The sequence below is a fragment of the Manis pentadactyla genome, chromosome 10 (genome assembly GCF_030020395.1).
Source record: "Manis pentadactyla isolate mManPen7 chromosome 10, mManPen7.hap1, whole genome shotgun sequence".
Classification (NCBI taxonomy): domain Eukaryota; kingdom Metazoa; phylum Chordata; class Mammalia; order Pholidota; family Manidae; genus Manis; species Manis pentadactyla.
The window spans coordinates 3,689,273-3,701,862 of NC_080028.1; the positions used below are offsets into that span (position 1 = coordinate 3,689,273).

The window sequence follows — 12,590 nt, forward strand, 5'->3', positions numbered from 1 at the left end:
ATATCAAATCCTTCTTGTGCCTTGAATCTCTCTGGCCCCTTTTTCCAACCAGATGCAGTTCCTACTTAAAGGGGCTCAAGGGGTTAGGTTAGGCCCATCAGGATAAACCCCTTTTAATGACCTAAAAGTCAACTGATTAGCAACCTTATATCTTTTGACACATAATGTGACATGATCACGGGCATGCCATCTCCTCTTAGCCACAGTCCCTGGGATCAGGGCAAGACATCCTGGGGGGATGTTGGGGACTCTACCCACCACACCTCCCTTTGCAGGCCCTCATGTACCTCACTTGTCCTGGGTTTGCCAGCTGTCATCAACACTTCCTCATGGTCTTAGTCCTGGGCCTCCTGCCACACTCAGCGTCCTCCTTATTGAACTGGGGACTCCCAGCAGCAGGGTGTGGACAGTGTACTCCATACCCTCCACTCCATGAGGCACAGGCCCTGCTTCCCTAGACTCTGAGACATGCCGTGGAAAGAACTCAGGCACTGAGCCTGGTGGGTCTCAGTTCGAATCCTGGCTCCAGCAGCTGTGACCTGGGCCAAGCACTTCCTTCTCTACCTCGGTTTCCTCATCTGTGTGGTGGTCTAGCAGCATGAGGTCCAATACGTGAGCACTTGCTCCTTATCTAGACAGGGCCTAACACATGCTCAGCATAGCCAGAGTAGGAACAGAGCCAGTCACAGGAAGCAAGGAGGCCAGGGAAAGGCAGCAAGAATGGGGTGTGGTTGGAGCTGGAGATGGTGGTTGAGTTCAAACTCAAGTTTCAAAGGAGTCAGTGTCAGGTCCCTGCCCTCCACAGCCTGCGACACTGCAGGTCATGGATGCCAGCTGGCCCCTGGAAAATCATTCAGCGGTTGCTTATGGAGCCCTTACTACGTGCCATGTTTCTAGCTTATGCCTTGGGGATAGAGCAGGAACCCCAGCAGATGTGGAGATGGACCCCGTGGAGCTATTAGGCTGGTGGGAGACAGGGAACAATGATGACTGTCCTCAGTGTCACAAGGAGAACAGCAGAATTATAATGGAGAATACCAGTGAGTATGTTGGGGGGATTAATGTGAAGGCGCCTCTGATGGGGGACATTTATGCTGGAACCACGCAGAACCAGGGGGAGAGCACGGCACGACAGGGACAGGATGTGCAAAGGCTGGTTCCCGGGGCAGGAATTAGTGCGAGTTCAAGTTCAGAAGGCTCGACAAGGGAGACAGAGAGCAGACAGCAAGGAGCTTGCGTATGTGATGAGGTCGATGGGCCAGAAGATGCCAGGATGATCCTGACTGTGTGCCTGCCAGGCTCTGGGCACTGTCCATGCCACTTTTTTTTTTTTTTCAGTCACAAGGGGTAACTCATTCAAGTGTCAGAACCCTGTGGGGTGTAGGTGCCCTTGTTATCCACAGGTAGGGATGAAAGCCAGGCCCAGAGGTTGAGAGCTTTGCCTGAAGTCACGCAGGTAAGAAGTGGCTGAGCCCACTGAGCCCCACTGAGCCCGAAGGAGCTTCCTGCAGGTCATGCGGCCAGAGGCCTGGAATCAGCACCGGAACAGGCTGGGTGGGAACCTTAGGCACAGCTGCCCTGCTGCTCCAGGCAGCTGCCTATGTGTGTACACACACACACACACACACACACACACACACACGCCGCATGCACGCACGGGGAGGGCATTCAAAGAGCTCTTCTCCCCAGATTTCCCCCAGCCTTGGAGCCATTCCGAGACTCCCTTTGAGATGCGTAAGAGAAACCGGACGCCCTTCAGGCAGCGGCCTGAAGAAGGTGATGCCGGCGGTCCTTGAACTTGGCCCCAGGACACCTGCTCCGCCTTTCTAGCAGGTGCCACTCTCCCTCCCACAGCCGGCAGGGGGCAGCATGTCGCTGCGCGCTGTCTCTCCGCGTCTGGCAGAGGCACGGCCTTACACCCGTTCTCCCGGGGAAACCGAGGCACAGGCCGGCAGGCTGTCCGTGAACGAACCAGGCATCCCGCGCCCCACCTCCCGTAACCCTCTCCTCTCCGGGCCCCAGCTGCCTAGCTGGTCCAGAAACCCGACCACGGGCCCAGATCGGACGTGGGGTCGGGACCGTGCGGCCGGGACTCTGGGGCGGTCGCCGAGGTCGGAGGCAGGAGTCCTGCCCCTTCGATCGCTGCTGTTCAAGCCACAGACCCACAGCTCCTGAGGATGTCGCGCCATTAACAGACGGTGGCCCGCCTGAGGTGCACTAGGGTGTGGGGCACTGCCCGCCTCGTAGCCCCGCGATCCGGGCCGTGGCGCGCCCGCGGCTTTGTGGCCGAGCCGCTTCCGCGCGGCCGCCAGGTGGCAGCATCCGCCCGCGCGCCCGAGAGGCTCTCGGCTCCCCCGCCCCCAGCGCGCCCCGCTCCAGCCACCGGCCGCAAGGGCTCGGCCCTGACGCTCCCGGGTTCCAAGTTCAGCTTCCCGTTCCGCGGAATGGGGTGACAAACCGGGTGCTAGGGCGCAGGGGACACCCGGGGCGAGACTGCCATGGTCATGCCACGTCTCTTTATTCCTGTTTCCCTGCCTGTGATGATCTCCTAAGTGCCTTTCACCTGGGAAGCCTCCCCGTCAGCCAGTCTCTGCGCAGCTGCACCGGCCGGCCTCTGATCAAGGGGCTGAGAAATGCCCCTACCCCCACCCCGGGGTGATGGCAAAGGTTCAGGGGATTTGGAAGGATTAGGAAAGGCATCAGGGGCAGGGGGTCGAACAGGTCTCCGCGGGGCGAGGGGAGGGAGGGAGGCCCAGAGCTAGAAATCTCTGCCCTGGCTTGGCAGGTGGGAGCAAGGGGGGCTGGAAGCTGCACCCCTCCCCCGACCTCCCGATCCTACTCCCACCCCAGCGAGTCTCGGTCCTGGCGGGTCCTCGGGGACCAACGCTTCCCAGTTCCATCCCCCCACCGAAGAGCGGCCCGCTCGTCGGCATCCAGGGCTGTGAACCCGCAGAACAGGGGAAGAGCTGCAGGACAGCGGCGAGGTGGCTCGTCACCGTCCCGCCCCCTCACACAGACCGGGCTTCGGTACAGCGGGGGCTGCGGACCCCGCCGCCCATTCGCCCAGGGCTGAGCCAAGCCAGAGCGCCCCGGGTGCGCGAGGCACCTCGCGGTCGTGTGGCCTCCTGCTTGAGGCGCTGACCCTGACTACAGAGCAGGGCGCTGCAGAGGAACGTGAGGGCGGTGGGGGAGGGGGTAAGGGACCCCCAAAGCCAGGGATGCCCCCTCAGCATCCTCCTACCCATCCCCATCATGCTGATTAGCCAAACGGCTTCTGCAGGGGTCCTCCGAGCCTTCCCCCTGCATCTGGCCAGCCCCGTCTGTTCCTTCCCTGAGTTAGTGGTAAAGTGCTAACAGGTGGGGGTGACCTGGGTGCTGGGGGGAGGGCTCTTGAGGTCTGCGGGGGAGGCAGCGATGCCTGGGCTAAGGGTGTGGCCCAAGAGGACCCCAGGCGGCCAAGTGCTGGGGTAGGGAACAGAACAGCAATGGGGATCGATGGTCTCTCCCTCCCCCACCAGAAACTGGAAGCTGAGTGGCCACCACCTATAGCGGCCTTACCCTAGGCCCCCACCCTCACCTCTGCGGGCGCAGGGGAGCAGCCGGCCGCCCCGCAGGTGTCTCTTCTGAGCCGCATCACCTCCTGCGGCCCCCCCACCCCCACGCATCCCCCCCCATCCCTGCCCAGCCCCGGGAGGGCGATCGGAAGGGAGAGGCTTGGGGAGGGGGCCCGGGGGCTGGACGTGTTTGTGTGTCACGGAGAAGGGAGGAGAAAAGGGAGGGGAGAGCCGGGGCGCCAGGGAGAGGGAGCGCGCGGCGGGCGAGGAGGGCGGGCGGGAGGCGGATCCTCCTACCTGGGGCGCGCTCGCCTCTCGCTGCTCGCTGGCCGGGGCCGCGAGTCACCTGGGGAGGCCGACAAGTGCGGACACATTGGCCGCCGCGGCGCTCGGCTTGGCGCGCACGGCCCCAGGCGGCTGCGCCCAGTGGAGGCAGCGCCCGCCCGCTGCGCCCGAGCCCCGGCCCCCCGCCAGCGCTCGCAGGGTCCCGCTGCGAGGTCTCGGCCCCCGGCCCAGGTCACTGCCCAAGGCGCACGCGGCGGCGGCGCCCCGGGCTCACCATGGTGGCAGCGCGCGCCGAGCCCCCGCGCGTCGCCGGCCACCCGAGCCGCAGCGCCGGCTGAGAACTGTGCGCCGAGGCCCCCAGCCCCTGCCCTTTCCCCGCCCGGCCCGCGCGTCCCTTCCGGCCGCCGCTGTCTATGGCGCAGCCCCCCTCCCTGGATCATGCACAGAAACTTTCGCAAGTGGATTTTCACCGTGTTTCTCTGCTTTGGCGTCCTCTACGTGAAGCTCGGGTGAGTATCCCCACGGGCGGGGGCCGCCGCCGGAGCCGAGGCAGCCGGGAGGAGCTGGCTCCACGGGGCTCCCGCGGGGACCTGGGGACCAAAGCGGGGCACGGGCGGCTCTCAGAGACCCGGGCTTGGCCTGTGTGCAGCACCCTGCTCCGGCGGAGACGCCCCCGAGCCCCCTGAGCGGCGGGCGCCCTGGGAAGGCAGGCAGGGCGCGCGGGCGGCTGCGGCCAGGCTCCAGGGTAGCGGCGAGCGTGCCCGGCCCGTACTTTCACCTGTTTGGGCTCCAGGCCCCGGGGGTGGGACGCGCCTTCCCTCCCCCGGGCTGCGCTGGGCGCCGAGCCCAGGCCGAGCGCTCGCTGCCTGGAGGGCGCGCCGGGGCCGGGGCCGGGACCGGGGGGCGTCGGCCGGCGAGGAGGCCCGGGCGGGCGGGGACCGCGCACCCCGGCCGCGAGCGCGCAGGCCGGGGCACCCGCCTCGGCCCTTCGACTCTATCCATCACCCGGACGTGTTGAAATTACCTTGACAACTCGTCCGGCTGGCTTGGGATGGGCCGCACGGCGGGCCCGGCCGCCTCAGGCTCTGTCCGGGCCCCACGCCCCCTCCCGCCCGGGGCCCTCGGCTCGGCCCCCACCCGCCGCGCTCCCCCTCTCGCGGCCCTTCGGGCGGGCGCCCGGCGGGCCGCGCTAGCTGCTCGCTGCAGTAGCTGCTCCGAGTCGTATTTCCACATTCCTGAACCCAGCCGAGTCCTTACCTGTTGAGCTGCGATCTCCTTTAGACAGAGTCTGTCTCGGCCTCGCTCGAAGTGGGGGGGGGGGCGCTGTGACCGTGAGGAGGTGCGGTGCCCCTCACTGCTGGCGCCCACGGCCCCCGTCCCGCCGCGCCCTGCGCGCCTACTGTGCACCGTCAGCGCCGAGAGGCAGGCTGCGTCCCACAGCCAGCAAAGCCGGTGGACAGCCCGCGGGAGGGCCGGCCCCTGCCGCCGGCGGAGACGCGGCTTCCCGGGCGGAGACGCAGAAGCCCAATTTGAGAACGCCTCGTCCGTCGCCCCTCCAGCCGTCGTCCCCTCCTCCATTTCACAGATGGAGAAACTGAGGCCGGTGGCTGCAGAGGCTCGCTGTCCTAGCCTCAACTCTGCAGGCCTGGGCGGCGTGTCTGTGACTGCTGGTGGCTGTTTATTGTGGGTCTGTGTGCAGGCTGTGCCCGGGTGTTTGTTTATAGGAGGTGAGAGTGCAGCGCACGGAGGCTGCGGGGCTGGGGAGGGGGGTTGGGAACGGGCAGGAAGGCACTGTTTTCCAGACTCTCAGGCAGACCCTACAGCGATGCCCTCTGGGCCCTCGTAGTAACGGGCAGCCCCCAGCGAGGCTCTCTGTTGTCTGGTTCTCTGCACTGAGGCCCTTTCCCCTCCTGGCCGTCCTGGAGTTAAGTGCTTTCACTCTTCCCGTTTTAAGGATTAGGGGACCAAGCAAGGGTCCTACCTGAGCAAGGAAGCCAAGTCACTTGTCCACATGAATAAGTGCAGTGGCAGAGCTGGGACTGGACATGTCACTGGCCTCTACCGCTGATCACTCTTCCTGGCTCCAGTTCCTCAACAGGAGTCACTCTAAAGCAGTCCCCACTCCCTAGCTTGTGGGAAGAGCTCCATGTACCCCACTTCCCCACTCCAGGCAGCAGAAGGAGCTGAAGGTGTGTCCAGCCTGGGCTCCCAGGGCTGGTGGCCGGGCTCTGAGGTCTTACGACCACAGGCAGGTCCCCCTCTCTGGTCTCCGGAGCCTCAGGTTCCCTCTCTAAATGGGCTGCAGCTCTGGCCATTCTGAACAGGACGGTGGCCAGTGTCTAAGTGGAGACAGCGCACCGAGATGCATCCTGGGTTCCCGGCACCTGTGTCAGCATCTCTGAGAATAAGTAAGGGAGCCAGGTAGGGGCCTTGGCTCTGCCCTCTGCCTCCACCCAGGAGCACTGGAGTGGGGAACGCCATCCCCCTGGTATGTCCCCTAAAACACACTGTCTCCCACTGCTGGGGGAGAGGAGAACACCTGGTGTCCAAACCCCTGTGGAAGCAGAGCCAGGAAGGCCAGGGAGCCAGCCTGGGGAGGAGACTCAGCCCCTGCCGCCCCCGCAGCCCCTGCTTGTAATATTGGAGTGGAGGCGCCTGCTCTCTTTGCCAGCCATCTTGGCTGCACAGGGCAGGAAGGAGAGGGCAGATGGGCCCAGATGTGACCTAAGGGATTAATTGACCTGGGGACCCAGTGAATTACAGACAGAGGTTTGGGGGTGGTCCTCCCCGTCACTCTTCACTGGGTGGCCTTGGTGAGCTCTTTAACCTCCCAGCCTGCCCTCCCTCACCTGACAACTGGGGTAACAGCAGCATTTCCTTCATGGGGGCTAAGAAGGTTAGTTCTCAGGCCTTTGCCCAGTGGATGGGGGGTGGGGGCAAATAACCACCTCTGTGCACCAGCCAAGCCTTTCTTATTGTTAACCGATATCCCGGCTGCTGCTGGCACCCAGAGGACTCCTCCAGAGTGTAGTTCAGGGCCTTGGAATCTCAGAAGTGGGGATTTGGGGCCATAAAAGTTCCAACCAAATGTCAGACTGTGCATGTTGGGGGATGTTCTGAAATCACAGCCCCCCAGCCCAAACCTGTGTGCACATGTTTATGAGCATACACAGGGAGCCTCCTGCAGCCCCACCTGTGCACATGCAGCCACCACTTGTCTGTGCCCCTCTGCCAGGGTGCAAGTGCAGCTATAGCCCCAGGGTAGCTCTTAGAGCCACAGGAATGGAGAACTCCTCCTCACAATCCCTCTGGGGACTGGAGCCCCAAGAGCAGATGTGACTTGGATTTTGAGCAATTTCAAAACAAATAGCTTTGGGGAGTCACAGTTCCTCACTTTTGGACTATGCAGCCTGCAAGCTGTAGCCCTGGAGGAGGCCAAGCTAGGGCAGGGAGGAGCCCTCTGAAGTCTGGGCACCCTTTATCCACTGGAACTGGAGTCATGAAGTCCCAGGACCAGCCCTGCTCCATTCCTGCCTTTCACCCCGGGGGCTGGGAGAGGCAGAGGGGGCTCAGCAGTGCTTGGGAGCCCAGGAGCCAGGGGATGAGGGTGGGGGACGGGGCCCCTTCTTCTGGATGCTGGGGGTGGATCTCCGCACCAGGTCTAGAAGCCAGGATCCACACACCCCTACCCCGTATTGCACAGGCCTCTCTTTTCTTGTCATCTTTTCTGCTTTGTGCCTTGGCTCCGACTTACAGGGTCTACACTGCATCTAGAGGGACATCCATTTGTAGCCAGACTTGGCAGACAGTAGGAGCTGGGATTCAATACCTGTGTTTCTGGGCTTTAAAATAATCCCTGAAAGGAGGATTGTTCAGAAAAGTATGTTCTTGTGAATCTGCAACTCCCCACACCTGTGCCAGCCGACCCCTCAGAGGTGAGCAAAGGAAGGCAGGTGAGGAAACCAGAGCGATGGGGCTCTGTACCCGTTCGAGCGACCTCCCTATTGTCAGCCTCTCCAGAAGTACCAATGCGGGACTCTATAGAGACACCACTGCGCATGTGCACAGGTGAGCCTTGCCCGGCAGGGCCTGGTTGGCTAGGTGGTGAGAGTTTGCGACCCAGCCAAACTCACCAAACCCAGGGGCACAAGCAGGCTGAGGAGCAGCACACACAGGACATCCCCACAGACACGCGCACACTCCCGCAGGCGCCCAGGCGCATGCACCGACACAGGAATACACACTGCCCAGCACAGCCCCCAAGAGCAGCGCTCGTCCCCGCGCAGTTACCCCGCGGTGCCTCCCTTCCAGGTGCGCCCTCCAGAGCAGGCCAGAGCTGCGTGGCTCGCTGGAGTTGGTGGGTGAGGGTGGGTACAGGCTACTGCAGTCTGGGCAAGCCCTGGGGGCGGCTCCCGCAGCACGCTCTGGTCAGCCTCCCCTTTAAAAAACCCGCCCGCCGAGGAGGCGGATGTAGGGGAGGCCCGTCCAATGGCAGCTGCGCGCCTCGAGAGACTTGGAGACGTGAGCCAGAGCTAGCGACAGAGCCGGTTCCGACCGATCGACGGACGGCTAGACGGCGGCGGAGGCGCACCAGCTGCCGCCTGCTTGCTTCTCTGCTCCTCACTCTCATCCCAGCGCCCGCCGCAGCCGCAGCCGCAGCGCCAGCGCGATGCTCGGCCCAGGCGGTGGGGCAGGGACAAGCACGGCTCCGCGGCCAGCGCGCCCGGGCCCCTAGCGCCCGGTGCCGCCGCCCCGCTTCGGGGAGGACCCCGGCCCCAGCTGGCCCAGGCGCCCTGCCCGCGGGGCCTGTCCAGCCCCGTTGGGAGCGCCGGCCCACCATGCTCCTGCTGTCGCCGCGCAGCGCGCTCCTCTCCATCTATTGCCCGCAGATCTTTCTCATCCTGTCCAGCGGCAGCTACCTGTGAGTGCCGCGGGCCGCGCGCGGGGCGGGCGGGCGGGGGTCCCTTCCGCGGCCTCCGGTGCAGGAGTGGGACGGGGAGGGAAGGCGGCAGTGAGGTCCCTGGGCGGAGTGCCGGGTGTCCGGCGCGCACGGGGGCCAGGGTGCTTTGGGTCGCTTTGCCGGCTTAAGCCGCCCCCAACGGGGAGGATTTGGAGGAGAGGCTGCGGCAATGAGAAGCTCCGGTTTGGGGGTCAGAAAAAGGATGGTACGCACGAGGCCCGCCTGCAGGGGCGAACCAGAGTGGGCGCACCGAGAGCAAGGCCCGGGCGCGCGTGGGCAGCAGCACGGAGATTCCCTGCGCGTCCCAGCCCAGTCCCGGCCCAGCGGGACACCCCCCCGCCCTATGTAAACCCACGAGGCCCCCACGGCCTTGCCACACTCCGGAGAGGGGCGCGCACACACCCGCTCCCCGCGCACACGCTGGCGCACACGTGCACGCTGAGCCTCACCGGACAGCACCTACGTTGTCCTCAGACGTTGCTGCGGCTTCTGGCGCCTTCCCGCTGCACCGAACGGCCTGACCCCAGCCCGGGCCTTCTCCTCACCTGGGCGCGAGGGGATCGCGCGCTGCGCGCCGCAGGCGGCCGAGGTGCGTCCAGGTGTCCTGGCCAAGGCGGCGCGTGGAGCTTGGGCGCGCGTGTGAGTCAGGCTGGGCAGCGCCCGTCGGGGTCCGGAAAGCTCCCGGCAGGGCCCGGCTGGGCCCAGAGAACCGAGGGGGCGCGTCGGCGCAGCGGTGGCTTCGCCCGATTGCTAATGGGACGCATATGCTCTGGCCTCCGATTTAAAAAGAAGTTTGATTTATGGAACCGCCGTTTGGGGGAATTTAAGCTGGATGCTACTGATTAAACCTCAGAGCCAGCTCCCCGTCTCTCCTCCCCTCCCCCTACCCCTCCTTTACACGCGGGCCACGTCCGGGGTCGCCTAACGCGGCCGGAGGGGGCAGCCGCTGCCCTCCCGCTCCCGGCACCACCCCCTCTCCCTCGTGGCCGCAGCCCTAATAAATTGCTGCGCCCCCACCCGCTTTTAATAGAGACGCAGCCAATTTCTCCTCCAGCTCCTAGGAAATTACTATCCTACCAGTTTTCCTTCTATAAATAGTCGCGCATCTTGAAACAAAAGTTCGCAACCGCAGCCAGATGCTGCGAGGCCCGCGGTTTCCCGGGCTGTGGGACATAATTACAAGGTCCGACACAGAGAGTGTTCCAGGCCCGGCGGGCAGCCCTGGCTGCGGAGGCATCGCTGGTGGGGAGGTGGGGGGAGGCAGGCCGCCCAGCTCAGGGCGCCTGATCACTGGGGACTGAGGCAGGGCAAGTGCCAGGCCGGAGAGCCCTGCTTCTATCGCCTCTCCCGGGACAGGGTCTGCCCAGAGGGCCTTGGCACCCCAGCCTCCAGTTCCCAAGGACCGAGGTGGGGAAGCCTCCCCTACCCCAGAGTCCCGGGCATCGCAGTCTGAAGCCTTGATAGAGAATCGGCAGATTCTCGGCTTAATAAATAAGTTTTGGAGCCAGCTGGCTGAAGTTTGGCATTAATGGGACGATGGGGTGGGCAGGAGTCCCCCAGGGATTGTCCGGAGTAAGAATCTGAAAGGAGGAAGGGGGCAGGGGGCCCAGGCAGCAACTGAGGGGCTCTGGGGCAGGGGGTGGCCTTTCGCCTTCATAGACCCCAAGGTTTCCGTCGTAGTCGGCCCCTCGAACCTCTGCCTGCAGTGACTGCCCTCTGCGTCCACACAGGCTCACTCCCTGTGTGTGCACTGCCAGCTCGGTGAGGAGAGATTCCCCTCAGGAAAGCTTTCCCAGGAGTTCCTGGGCCAGGGCTGGGCTTGGCAGTGGGTGGGGAGGGGGCAGTAAGGCCAACTCTGACCTTCGCCCTGCCTTCAGCAACCCCTGCCGCAGTGTCAGCCCAGCCTGACCTTCAGCTCTAGAAGGGAGAATGTGCCTATGGCAGGCTTTCTTGGGCGCACTAAGTCGGCCATTCTCAGAGCTAGAGAGGGAGGCCTGGGGCATCTCTGGAGCGCCCCCTGCCCTGTTTGGGAGGCACCGGGCCCTGGTGATGCAAATAGATGTGTGTGGGGAGAAGAACCTCTCTGGGTCTGTGAGCCAGCACCTGAAGGCAGGTGAGCCGGCCAGTGCAAAAGCACCTTGAGAACTGTTGGGGGTTGGTGGTAAGTCCACCTCAGTACTGCGGCAATGCATGAGAGGGTTGGCCCTGTGGGATCTGAGGATGCCAGGGGCAGGAGGGGCCCTGGGTGGAAGCTTCTTTCTGCTTCAGAGAACTTTCCAGAAGAAATCCCATTGCTGGGATTGCAGACCCTGGCGGGCAGTTGATCCTGCCCCTTTCATCTGGGCTGCTCTCCCAGCTCCCTGTCTTGGGCTGTGGTCCGTGCATAGTGAATCCCAGATGCATGCCTGGGCCCCTGCCACTGATCGGGTCGGACGGGTGTACTGGCCTGGAAGGGCCGTGAGGCCCCTGATGCTGAGCTTGGCCTGGCTGCGCAAGGCACCTCTGGCCAGCCCTACCCTTCTCTGCGCCTCTGTTGTCAGAGCAGATGCTCCCAGGGCCAGTGAGGGTCAGTGAGGGCCCAAGGGAGGGCAGGTGGGAGCTACGGGCCAAGAGAAGGGCTTGTGGTGCCCGGTCAGCTGGTGTGGGGGCCTGGCTGAGGCCTTGTGCCAGGACCAGGCTGGCCTACTGTCCTGGGCAGGTCCCTTCCGGGCTTGGCCTCCCCCTCCCAGATGTGGGGGCTGGTTGCAGTGATCCCCCAGGTCTTCCGGTGTGAGCCTCTCAGGGTGACCGCCTGCTCTGCTGAGCTGAGTGAGTCACGGGTGACGGGGCGGTTACTCACCGACCACCTGGCTGTGGGGGGTGGGGGGCACTCACCACTGCCCTGCCAAGACTGGGCCTCTTCCCGGCTCTGCCGCTGTGGCTTTATTGGTGGTGCCAGCCGCAGTCCCAGAAGTCCTGTGGGTGTGACCCCGGGGGGGTGTTGCAGAATCGGGCCCACCCCATGGCATCACGGCCCGTGTGGGGGCAGAATGGGGCCACCCAGTTCAGGCATGGACAGGTCCCCTGTGGGAGGAGCAGCTCCCACTGGAGGGCTACGTCTGTCCAGGTGAGGGAGGAGCTCTGCTGTGTGGCCTTCGGTGGGTCTCTGGCCTCTCTGGGCCTCAGTCTCCTCATTGGTCACTGGGCGATGGTGATCCTTCTCTGCAGGCTCACGTTGGACCCACAGGCCATCGGGATTTGAAAGCATGTGTGGTTCTGTGGAGTGGTGGGTATACAGGGAGGTTAAAGCTGGGGAACCCCCAAGGGACCCCCAGCTCAAGATGCACAAAGGAGCTGCTCTTCCTGCCCGCTTGCATCCTGTAATCTCAGCTGTGCCCTCTGCTCCATGGAGGCCAGGGTACCTCAACCCTCCTGGAGTGGCTGTGAGGGTCCAGGAAGTGAGTGCAGAGATGTGTTCAGCTAGGTGCCTGGTGCACAGTAAGTGCTCAGGAGGTGGGGGTGTTCTCGGCCACCAGGAGCAGGGAGGCTGGCCACTGGCGACACAGAGGGAGGCCTGTGTGCTGTGCTCGCTCGGGAGAATGATGAACCCTCTAGGGCATCTCAGAGGGCTTTCTAGTGGAAGTTGATACCTAGACAGAATTTTGAAGGTTAGATAGGAGTTGTCCAGACTAAACAGGAGCTCAAGTAAGACTCCTAGAAGGAGCGACTCTCACTGGCAAGCACACCGGCCCAGGGTCAGAGAGCCTCAGCATCTTGCCGAGGGGGGCAGATGGGACGCTGGGGTCCAGCAG

General features: G+C 64.0%; 1 protein-coding gene across 3 annotated transcripts in view; it reads left to right on the top strand.

Moving 5' to 3' along the window:
• The first annotated feature begins 4,196 nt into the window (after nt 1-4,196).
• Nucleotides 4,197-12,590, top strand: part of WNT7B (Wnt family member 7B) — a 48,489-nt gene continuing 40,095 nt past the window's right edge. The window contains exon 1 of one of the 3 annotated variants that reach the window (XM_036906598.2): nt 4,197-4,348. In XM_036906598.2, coding sequence (XP_036762493.1) covers nt 4,278-4,348 — 71 coding nt within the window. In that variant the 5' untranslated portion in view covers nt 4,197-4,277. Of the gene's footprint in view, nt 4,349-6,384; nt 8,761-12,590 lie in introns of those variants that run through there. The other 2 variants (XM_057486288.1, XM_036906597.2) reach the window with 2 other exon arrangements.